At 51.1% G+C, this 11,400-nt stretch overlaps 1 protein-coding gene across 16 annotated transcripts in view; it reads right to left on the bottom strand.

Moving 5' to 3' along the window:
- MYO15B (myosin XVB) overlaps positions 1–11,400 on the bottom strand; it is a 33,875-nt gene that overhangs the window by 16,308 nt on the left and 6,167 nt on the right. For 6 of the 16 annotated variants that reach the window (XM_046677354.1, XM_046677356.1, XM_046677359.1 and 3 more), the window contains 7 exons: positions 9,815–9,910; positions 9,432–9,563; positions 7,288–7,413; positions 4,400–4,791; positions 3,993–4,166; positions 3,453–3,570; positions 3,023–3,205 (listed from right to left, as the gene is read on the bottom strand). In XM_046677354.1, the coding sequence (XP_046533310.1) occupies positions 3,023–3,205; positions 3,453–3,570; positions 3,993–4,166; positions 4,400–4,791; positions 7,288–7,413; positions 9,432–9,563; positions 9,815–9,910 (1,221 nt within the window). Of the gene's footprint in view, positions 1–3,022; positions 3,206–3,452; positions 3,571–3,992; positions 4,167–4,267; positions 4,314–4,399; positions 4,792–7,287; positions 7,414–9,431; positions 9,564–9,814; positions 9,911–11,400 lie in introns of all 16 variants that reach the window. The other 10 variants (XM_046677366.1, XM_046677368.1, XM_046677365.1 and 7 more) reach the window with 9 other exon arrangements.

The raw sequence follows: 11,400 nt of genomic DNA, 5'->3' as shown, positions 1-11,400 counted from the left end.
GCTGGCCCCGTGGCTGAGTGGTTAAGTTCGCGCGCTCCACTTTGGCAGCCCCAGGTTTTGCTGGTTGGAATCCTGGACGCAGATATGGTGCTGCTTGTCAGGCCATGCTGAGGTGGTGTCCCACATGCCACAGCTAGAAGGACCCACAGCTAAAAGTACACAACTATGTACCGGGGGGCTTTGGGGAGAAAAAGGAAAAATAAAATCTTTTTAAAAAAATTAACTCAAAATGGATTAAAGACTCGAATGTAAGACCTGAAACCATAAAACTCCTAGAAGAAAATATAGGCAGTAGACTCTTTCACATCAGTCTTAGCGGTACCTTTTTGAATATCATGTCTACTCAGGAAAGGGAAACAAAAGAAAACATAAACAAATGGGACTACATCAGACTAAAAAGCTTCTGCAAGGCAAAGGAAACCATGAACAAAATGAAAAGGCAACTCAACAACTGGGAGAAAATATTTGTAAATCATATATCCAACATAGGGTTAATTTCTAAAATATATAAAGAACTCACACAACTCAACAACAAAAAGACAAACAACTCGATGAAGAAATGGGCAGAGGACATGAACAGACATTTTTCCAAAGAAGATATACAGATGGCCAACAGACACACGAAAAGATGTTCAACGTCACTAATTATTAGGGAAATGCAAACCAAAACTACAATGAGATATTGCCTCACACCCATCAGAATGGCCATAATTGCCAAGACAAAAAGTAATAAGTGCTGGAGAGGATGTGGAGAAAAGGGAACCCTCATACACTGCTTGTGGGAATGAAAACTGGTGCAGCTACTATGGAAAACAGTATGGAGATTTCTCAAAAACTTAAAAATAGAAATACCATATGATCCAGCTATCCCACTACTGGGTATTTACCCAAAGAACATGAAATCAACAATTCAAAGAGATTTATGCACCCCTATGTTCATTGCAGCATTATTCACAAAAGCCACGACATGGAGCCAACCCAAGTGCCCATCAACAGATGAATGGATAAAGATGTGATCTATATACTTATACACAATGGAATACTACTCAGCCATAAAAAAGCCAAAATCACGTCATTTTCAATGACATGGATGGACCTTGAGGGTATTATGTTAAGTGAAATAAGCCAGACAGAGGAAGACAAATGCTGTATGTTTTCACTCATATGTGGAAGATAAACACATGGATAAGGAGAACAGATTCGTGGTTACCAGAGGGGAAGGGGGTGGGAGATGGGTGAAAGGGGTAAAGGGGCACATATATATGGTGACATATAAAAACTAGACTATTGGTGGTGAGCACGATGCAGTCTATACACAAACTGATACATAATAATGTACACCTGAAATTATACAATGCTATAAGCCGATATGACCTCAGTAAAATAATTTTTTAAAAATGGACAAATATTAGGAGCAAATAGTTCACTGGAAAGGAAACAGAAGTTTTCAACCATAAGAAAGGCAATTGCAATGAGACCACTTCACACCCGCTGGGATGGCTAGAATTTTTTAAAATGGGAAATAAGTATCAGCAAGGATGTAGAGAAATTGGAACCCTCGTACATTGCTGGTGGGAATGTAAAATGGTACAGCCACTGAGAAAAACAGTTCAGTGGCTCCTCAAAAACCTAAACATAGAATTACCATATGGCCCAGCAATTCCACTCCCAGCTACAGACCCAAAAGAACTGGAAGCAGGGACCTGAACAAACGTTTGTACACCCATGTTCACAGCAGCGTTATTCACAGGACCCAAAAAGTGGAAACAACCCAGATGTACATTGACGGACGAATGGATGAACAAAATGTGGTCTATCTATACAATGGAACATTATTCAGCCTTAAAAAAGAAATGAAGTTCTAATACGTGCTATGACAAGGATGAACCTTGAAAACATTATGCTTGGAGCCAGCCCGGTGGCACAATGGTTAAGTTCGCACATTCTGCTTTGGCGGCTGGGGTTTGTTGGTGCAGATCCTGGGTGTGGACCTATGCACCACTTATCAAGCCATGCTGTGGCAGGCATCCCACATATAAAGTAGAGGAAGATGGGCACGGGTGTTAGCTCAGGGCCAATCTTCCTCAGCAAAAAAGAGGAGGATTGGCAGCAGATGTTAGCTCAGAGCTAATCTTCCGCAAAAAAGAAAGAAAGAAAGAAAGAAAACATTATGCTTAGTGCAATAAGCCAGACGTAAAAAAATACTATATGAGTCCACTTACGTGAAGTATCTAGAACAGGCAACTTCGCAGACACAGAAAGTAGACTGGAGGTTACCAGGGGCTGGGGGGAGGGAGGCTGGGGATTATTGCTTAATGGGGACAGAGTTTCCGTTGGTGACGGAAATGTTTTAGAAATAGATAGTGGTGGCGGGTGCCCCCTCTCCAGAAGCTCCCTGGTGTCCAGGGCACTCCCTCACTCTGTTCTCAGCGCTTCAGCAATCACCTTTGGGGTGACTGGCAGCTGGTCTACTGTCTGCATGTGACTCCCCAGCTAGTCCGGGAGGCACCGTCTCGGCCTTCATCCCGTGTCACAGCGTCTGGCCCAGGGCAGACGGAGAAGAAGGTCGACAAACAGCTGTCGGGTGAGTGAGTGAAGACAGACTGTGAGCGTGACTGGGAGGGAGGGAGCTAGGTGAGAAGGGGGAGGGAAGCCTTATAGGAGCGAGTCCAAAGAGCCGGGAGTGTCAAAGTCTGGCCTAAACTGAGGCTGGAGAGGCAGGCAGGGCCTCACTCAACCTGATTCATGCTTTTACAAGATCCTTCTTGCTGCAGAGTGAAGAACAGACTAGAAAAGAGAACTCTCAAGGAGTCAAGACTACAGGTGCGGGCGGTCGCAACAGGTAATGAGCTTCTTATGACTGGGGGTATTCGAACAGAGACTGCATGGGCACGGGCGGGGATGCCATCAAGGAGAGTCCAGTGCTGATGGGGTGGCACTGGTGCAGGCAGACTTGCTTTGAGACCCTACATCTCCCCGACCACCTTGAGGAGGCCCACGGCCTCACCCTACCCCTGCAGACCTGGCCTGGAGCCCATGCACACGAGCCTGCATCCGTGGCAGGAGGCGGAGGCGCTGGTGGGAGATGCAGGTGAGGAGGCCTCGGTGCAGGGTGAGCAACATCTGCGAGCGCCGCTGGGCCCAGTGCTGCTGCAGCTGCTGCCAGCCCGGCTCCTGCAGCAGGACCTGGGGGCAGAGGGGAGGGCTGCAGGAAGGCCAGGCGTGAGTGCCAGGGGGCCAGGGCCCACCCTGCTCTTCTCCTGAGCCCTCAGCCTCCTCCCTTCTAGCCAGACAGTCTATTCTCCCAGGATGCCCGGGACACATGCTGCCCTGCCCCTCTCTATCTCCCCATCACCCAGAAGAACCACCAAATCCTGAGTTGGTCCCTGTTTGTCCCAGAATGCTCCTCTCCCTTTCCAGCCCTGCCTGTCCCCCTGCACACACACACCCACCTGGGTGGCTCCAAGGTGACAGAGGGGTGACTTAGCCCCTAGCACCTGGCTCAGGATGGCACCACACCTCTCCCGGTCAGAGGGTTCTCCCTGCCCCTCTGTCCCCAGGGCCCGGAACCTGCCCCAAGGACAGAGCCGAGGTTGGAACAAGCACAGCGAGGACCTCCCTGCACGCTTGTTTAACATCCTGAGCCCCTTGGTGTCTACTCAGTCTCTAAGTTCAACCATGAGTTGGAAAGCACCTACTGTGTGCCAGGCACCCAGGAGAGTTTTGCTGCATGGCGGAGGGGCAGATGAACAGTGGCATGGAGGGGTAGAGGGATAATGAATAGTCAAAGGAGAGAGGGATGCGGGGAGAGAAGGAGAGACAGAGAGAATGAAGGGAAGGAGGGCTGGATGCCGGGCCCAGGGTCCCTGGGAAAGTGGGTCCGCCTCCACCCTGAAGGAACCCCAGGTCTGTCGGTCACTGCAGGGGGCCTTCCTTGTGAGTCCTGTCCCCGAGGTGCCTGGGCCCTTGGCTGCCCCATCCTGAGGTCCTACCTGGCCAGGAAGGCCTGGAAGGGCACGCGCACAGGGAAGTTGGCACTGCGGGCACACACAGCCTCCAGGATGCCTGCCTGGCGCAGCTGCTCTGCCACGTGTCCCACATCAAAGAGGCCTGGATGCTGCGGCCATGGGACAGAGCCCGTGAGAGCTGGAGTCAGGGGCTTAAAGCTGTGGGGAATTCGGCGCAGGGCACAAGGAGCTGGGGACTGAGAAGGGCAGGGCAGGGCAGGGGTGGGAGGGCTCTGGGGCCAGGTGCTGGGTGAGCTCACCTTTCCGGGGTTGGGGTTGAGGCATTGGATGAGATAGATATGGCTCCTGATGGGTGGAAGGGGGGTCACTTGGGCACAGACTGGCCGCCCATTCAACTCCCTGTGGTCAGGTTTGGGGGACACTGTTCTCACCTGCCTAGCTGGGCCATGAGGTCCCCCAGGGAATGCTGAAAGCGAGAGGCCAGCGTGGGTTTGCCTCGACCTCCCCCAGACGGGGGCTCTGCTTCCTGGAACAGGCTGCCCACCAGCTGTGGGGCGAGAGCGGGCTGAGCTGGCCGGGGAGCCAGGTGGGCCTGCTCACAGAGTCCAGACCCTGGCAAGCTCAGCCCACGGCCCAAGGTGCCAGGAGCTTGCGGGCGAGACCCTTGGGCAGAAGTGCCCAGGCAAGGGCAGAATGGGGGAACGGAGTGTAGAGGGGCGGGGCCTGAGAGGGCTAGCAGGAGCACCTGGAGGCGGCTCTGGGCAAGCATTTCCACCACGGCAGGGTCCAGATGATCCCGGTTCCTGTTTAAAAACTTGTGAACCTGCAAGAGACAATGTGGGGAGGGGAGGGGAAGCCAAGGAGAGACGGCTGCGTGTGGACGCTGGTGCCTTTGTCCAATAAGCCAGCCTCTCCCCTCTGAGTTAAAAGTCCACCTGTGTCTCTTCGACTAATTATTCCGGGAAAACTAGAAATCCACATGCAAAAGAATGAAGTTGGACTCTAGTCTCACACCCTATATAAAAATGAACTCAAAATGAATGAATCAAAGACCGAAATGTAAGACCTGAAACTGTAAAACTCAGAAGAAAATATAGGGAGAAAGCTTCATGACGTTGGACTTGGAAGTGATTTCCTAAATGTGATCCCAAAAGCACAGGCAACAAAAGGAAAAATAGGCAAATTGGATTTCATCAAAATTAAAAGCTTTTGTGCGTCAAAAGACACTATTAGGAGAGTGGAAAGACAACCCACAGAATGGGAGAAAATATCACATATCAGATAAGGGATTAATATCCAGATTGTTCCAAGAATTCCTACAACTCAACAAAAACAAACCAAACAGCTCAATTCAAAAATGGTCAAAGGACTTGAATAGACATTTTTCCAGTGAAGATACACAAATGACCAAGAATCATATGAAAAGATTCTCAGCATTATTAGTCATTAGGGAATGCAAATCAAAACCACAATGAGATAGTTCACACTCACTAGGCTGGCTAGAATTTAAAAAGACGGAAAATAGCCAGTATCGGCAAGGATGCAGAAAAACTGGAACCCTCGTACATTGCTGGTGGGAATATAAAATGGTGCAGCCACTGAGAAAAACAGTGTGGTGGCTCCTCAAAAAGTTAAACATAGAATTACCATGTGGCCCAGCAATTCCACTCCCAGCTACAGACCCAAAAGAACTGGAGGCAGAGCTTGAACAGACACTCATACACCCACGTTCACAGCAGTGTTATTCACAGGACCCCAAAAGGGAGAAAAACCCAAGTGTCTATCAACTGATAAATGGATAACCAACGTGGCCTATTTTGCTATGTGCTACATGGACGAACCTTGGGAACATTATGCTCAGTGCAACAAGTCAGACAAAAAGATTGTGTGTGTGTGTGTGTGTGTGTGTTATGATTCCACTTCTATGAGACACCTAGAATAAGCAAACTAACAGAGACAGAAAGAGGATCAGATATTCCCGGGGGCTGGGGGAGGGGCATGGGGAATGAGTGTTCAACGGGAACAGAGTTTCTCTTGGGGATGATGACAAAGTTCTGGAAACGGATAGTGATGATGGTTACAGAACCTTGTAAACGGACTTAAAGCCCCTGAATTGTACACTAAAAAACGGTCAAAGTGGTAAATTTTACATGGTGTGCATTTTACCACATTTTTTCCAAAGGCCACCTTGGTCGTGTGTCCAGTTCCTTTATACATCCTGGGCCTGTTATTACTATTCAGTTCTGTTCCGCTGATGGATCCGTTCCTTATCAATACACTTTTTTAATTACTAGGGCTTTAAAATGTTTTAACACCTGGTAGAACAAATTCCTCCAGCATCTTTTGCTTTTCAATATTTTGTTGGCTATTCTCATGCATTTATTTTCCAGATAGGACTGCAGAATAATTTTATCAAAAGTCATTCCTCCTCCTCCTCGCATAAAAACGCCATTGGGGTGTTGTCTGGAATTGTATTACTTTTCCAGATTAACTAGGAAAGCATGAACAGTATTAGGGTTCCCAGCAGGAACTTGGTTTGTCCCGCCATTTTTAAGCTGTCCTTTGTGACCTTTGATACAGTCTCATAGTTTTCTTTATTCAATCTCCTTGTGTTTCTTTTTTTTAGATGTGATTTTTTGTTTTTGTTTTTCTTGAGGTATAGTTGACATATACTCCTTGTGTTTCTTGTTTGGGTAACTCACGGGTAGTTGGTATGTTTTCTTCTACAACCAGAGCACATCACCTCCTCCAGGAAGCCTGACCTGACTTGCCCCACCTCAAACCAGTCGCATGGTCCTACTCTTTATACCAGGCCCCCTCCCCTCAGGAGCTCTCCTCCTGGGTACGTGTGCAGTTGCTGTGAAACTCAGAAGGGGGAAAGGAAAGTCCCTTCAGTGCGCACCTAGCACGTGCCATGCACCTGTGCAGCCACCTCCGTGTGACTGTGTTGATCCTCACGACAACGCCATAGGACAGATTTCCATCCCCACTTTACAGATGAAGAAATGGAGGCTAGAAGCAGCAGACTGCCTGCGGTTATCAGAGCCGGATCCCAGGCGTACGCTCTGCCCGTCTTGGTCTAGAGGGTCCCAAGGCCTCGACTCCTCCCACCCCATAATTCTCACCCAGAACTTGATAAATGATGCTCAGAACTAGGTGGTGCCGAGGGCCCAGGTAGGGACAGATGGCCAAGCCTTGGAAGGTACCCACCTCACTTACTCCTCTCACCTATCAGGTGACTCAGCTCTGGGAGGGGACACCAGCGTCACAATGCCCTCACTGCTTCACCCTTGAGTTCAACCCTGATTCACCCTGATACCTGGTAGGTGACGGTCCCTGCGTAATGCCGCACAGTGAAGATAGGAAGGGGCAGCTGGGGCTTGGCGTAGCACGGGTGACCACCATGGTGGTAGTGGCACTTCTGGAGGAAGGTGTGATCCGTGGCCTGGTGAGAAGGACCGGCTTCCGTGAGGCCTTGGCACGTGCTGTTCCCCCCTTGGACTGTGCTTCCGCCCCCTGGCCCGGGTCCCGCAGCCTCTGAACACAAGGTGAGCGCCGGTTTCGCTCCTCGGCCAGGAAGAGGCGCGCCAGCTCCGAGTCCTCATGGAGGGCGCGCTCTCCCAGGACTCTTCTCAGCGACCAAATGCCACCTCTCAGGGCTTCCTCAGAGACACAGGAGCCTCTCACACAGAAACCGCCTCAGGCGACACGAGACTCGGCGGCTTATGGAGGACACTCGATACAATTATTTAAAAGAAATGGGGCCGGGGGACTTTAAGACAGGGAGTATGGCCTCACCATGCAGTGTTTTTAAACAAGTCTTTCAAAGTTACTTTGAAAAAGCCGCCCGCTAAGAGGTTATTTTATGGAGCTAAGGAACATATAACAACAAATGCATGGGGAAACACCTGCCTTAATGTCCTATAAATGGGAACTTGTGGCTTGGGGTCACACTTCCAGGGTCAACACCCAACACGGACTCAAAAAGTGCTGTTTCAAATAATGGAGACCTAATGATACCCGTGAGTCCTGGAAAATCAGGCTGCATGATTCCAAAAGTGGCCCTGAGACGTCAAAGATGACTGTGACAAGCTTTAATAAACCTTTATGAAGTGTGAACTGGGAAAAGAGATCATTTAAGAATTAACATGCTATCATCTAATAAGAGATTTCAAATATGTATGATTATTAATAAACAAATGTTATATATTAATATAACATAATGTGTTGTTATATTAATATCTAATATATATTGATACTTCTTACATTAATATTATATTGATTTTTTTTTTTTTTTTGGTGAGGAAGATTCGCTCTGAGCTAACATCTGTTGCCAATCTTACTCTTTTTGCTTGAGGAAGATTGTCGCTGAGCCAACATCTGTGCCAGTCTTCCTCTATTTTATGTGAGATGCCACCACAGCATGGCTTGATGAGCGGTGTGTAGGCGTGTAGGTCCATGCCTGGGATCCGGGCCCATGAACCACAGGCTGCCAAAGCAGAGCACGCAAACTTAACCACTGTGCCACCGGGCCAGCCTTCAATGAACTATTATAATCACATCTGACTACTTTACCATTACTTTTGTCTTTCATTTTCAACATCTAAATGGGAAAACGGGGGTCATCTTGTATCTGGGGTGACGGTGTATTTAGTTTACACGACCTCAGATCCCAGAAACGGCCCAAGCCCCACATGCTCTCGTGGCCCTGTACACACTCACCGAGCCGTACAGGTGTGATTTTGTGTCTGGTTCTGTGTCTGTGTTATTAACAGCTCTCTCCCACTGCACTGCAGGCTCTGACAGGGGAGGGACTGGGTCTATGTTTGCTCATCGTTTTATCCCTAGCACAGCTCCTGTACATATTCACTCACTCACTCACTCACTCATTCATTCATTCAATATTTAATGAACCCTTAACATGTGCCAGGCGCTGTGGATAAGGCGTGCACCATTCCAACCAGGCCCAGCGCTAATGGAGCTCGGTCTAGCTCAGGGAAAAGAGTCGATGAATAAATATACACTGTCATTGCACAAGGACATGAGTGTCATAAAATGTAAAGTAGGGGAGAGTCCGGACAGTATCAGGGGGTATTTAGGTAGGGGCGGGTGGAAGGCAGTCATCAAGGATTTACACCACGGCTTGAGGTCTACTGGTCAGAGGCTTGAGGGACCCTCGCAAGCCCCAAATGAGCCCTGCACAGTCCCCACCACCCTGTCCCTCGGGCACTATTGTCCCCTTCTGCAGTGAGGACTTGAGGAAACTCAGAGGTCAGGCATCATGCTCAAGATCACCCAGAGACGGATTTGAACCCAGTGTGTCCACTGCCTTCCCAAGCTGTGCTGAGAGGCCGTGGGCAGGGTCTCCGGACTCCATCACCTTGTCGCTCCCCTGAGAGGCCCTGCTGGCTCCGGCCTGGGCATCAGGGCCCCCACTCCTTGTCCCCGCCACTGGGGGCTCACCTGGGACAGCCACGTCTGGGCATCCAGGATACTCAGGAGGCTGTGGGGCTGGTCTGCTAGGAGGTCCAGGCAGGACTCCCACGGAGGCTGGGGGATGGGCACCCAGGGCAGCAACTCTCGCCGACACTCCTCCTGGGAACAGCCAGCATTTGGCCGTTTACAGAGCCCACCCACGTTCAGGGGGGACTTCATCTGAGCCAGAGCAGGGATGACCCTCCCTTTTATAGATGAGTAAACTGAGGCTCAGAAGGACTGAGATGGCCCATCGCGAGGAGCACTGGGGCAGAGCTCTCAGGGCAGTGCCCTTTCCTTCCCAGGGATGGCCTCTGTTCTGGGAAATAACTGGGTGTCCCCCTGCCGCCTCCACACCCAGCTCCTCATACCTCCTCCTGGGCCAGCAGCATCTGGCTGGAGAAGAGCTGTAGGCGCTCGCTGGCGAGATTGTTGCACAGTTGCTCTAGGCCGTTCACCCGCAGCGCCTGGGGGCACGCAGGCAGTGAGGTGGGCATCCACACGAGGCGGGGGCACAGGGCAGGTGTGGGGGGCCGGCACACAGGCCTGGTTCCCTTCGTGCCCCTCTGCAGGCCTGCCCACATTCTCCCCAGCACTCAGGGAGAACTGGTGCCCCAAGGCTGATGCTGCAGCCCACAGGGTCAAGTCCACAGGTCCTGGCCCAGCATGCGGACTGCCTCAGCCCTGCCCCGGCCACAGTCAGGCCTCCCTCTGGCACCCCACACCCCTGCCGTCTGCCTCACACGACTGTGAGCCTCCAGGCCTCTGGTCACAGTCACCCTGTGCTCTAGAAGGTCACTTTTCCTAAGACCTAGCTTGCTGGCTATCAGAATCCCACATCCTCATAAGCAGGGCTCCAGGCTGCCGCCTCTAAGAAGCCTTCAGTATTCCTCCTATAGGAATTACAGGCTCCTTCCTCTGTGCGCCCCCCGTCCCGTACTTTATCAGCAATTCCAGCAGAGCCCCCATTTCATGTAGTTTTGTACAGAGAGTTTTGGCATGCTCTAAAACACACACACAAGAGCACACGTGCATGCGTGTGCACGCGCACACACACACACTTGCCGTGGTCGCCTCCTCAGAGAAGGGACGGTCACTAAGGACACACTGGAGACCAAGAGAAAGCAGGGGACAGTGAACAGTCCCCGTCCAGGGATTGAGGGTGGGGGCCACCTCCTCTTGCTCTAGGCCCCTCCACCCTGCCCTGAGGTGGTGGGATCTTCTGGAAAGGGGTGGAGAACTTATGAAAACTCAGGCCCATCTGGGGGAGTCCCCCCTGCCCCCTCCTCTTGGTGCCCAGGAGGCAAGGCTGTGGCTGCCCCCACCCAGGGCTTCTGGCTCCCACTGCCTTGGAGGCTCCTGAGATTCTCTGGAAGGCCAGGCAGGACAGAACTCTCCAGAGGTGATGTCAGGACTGGACAGAGAGCAGAATGGCTGCACCTACAGAACGCCTGGCTCTCTCAAGGACCATCTCTTTTAAGCTTCACTGCCCATGAAGTAGGTCCTGTTATGACCCCTGGTTTATAGTTGGGAACTGGGCCTCAGAGAGGTGAATTAACTTGCTCTAGGTCACACAGCTAGTGAGTGACAGGACTCACACCCCAGAGCTTGAGAGCATCCAGAGCCCTTGCTCTCATCTGTAGTGTTAAGCAACGCCTCTCTGCAGGAGGAAAGCACCAGCTGGTGCCAGGCTCCGGCGGGCTCCAGCCCTTCTCAAAGAGAAGCCAGGAAGGCGCACGGCCTCAGGCTGTCCAGCCGGGTACCAGAGAAGGAAGTAGAGGCGCTGCTTGGAAACAAACATGGCCTGTGGTGGACACACCCCCTCTCAATTCCCCGCAGCTGGAGGTGAATGGGAGAGAGAGCGCCGAGGTTTTCGGCCAGCCTGACTCCTCCGCCAGACTCCAAAGTCCCCAAAGACAGGGGCTGCTCCCTTTCCTCTCGACCTCTGCAGCCCAGC

Source organism: Equus quagga, chromosome 11 (assembly GCF_021613505.1).
Source record: "Equus quagga isolate Etosha38 chromosome 11, UCLA_HA_Equagga_1.0, whole genome shotgun sequence".
In the NCBI taxonomy this organism is placed as follows: Eukaryota; Metazoa; Chordata; class Mammalia; order Perissodactyla; family Equidae; genus Equus; species Equus quagga.
Note: the sequence above shows the minus strand (reverse complement) of the source record. Positions and strands in the feature narration are given on the sequence as shown.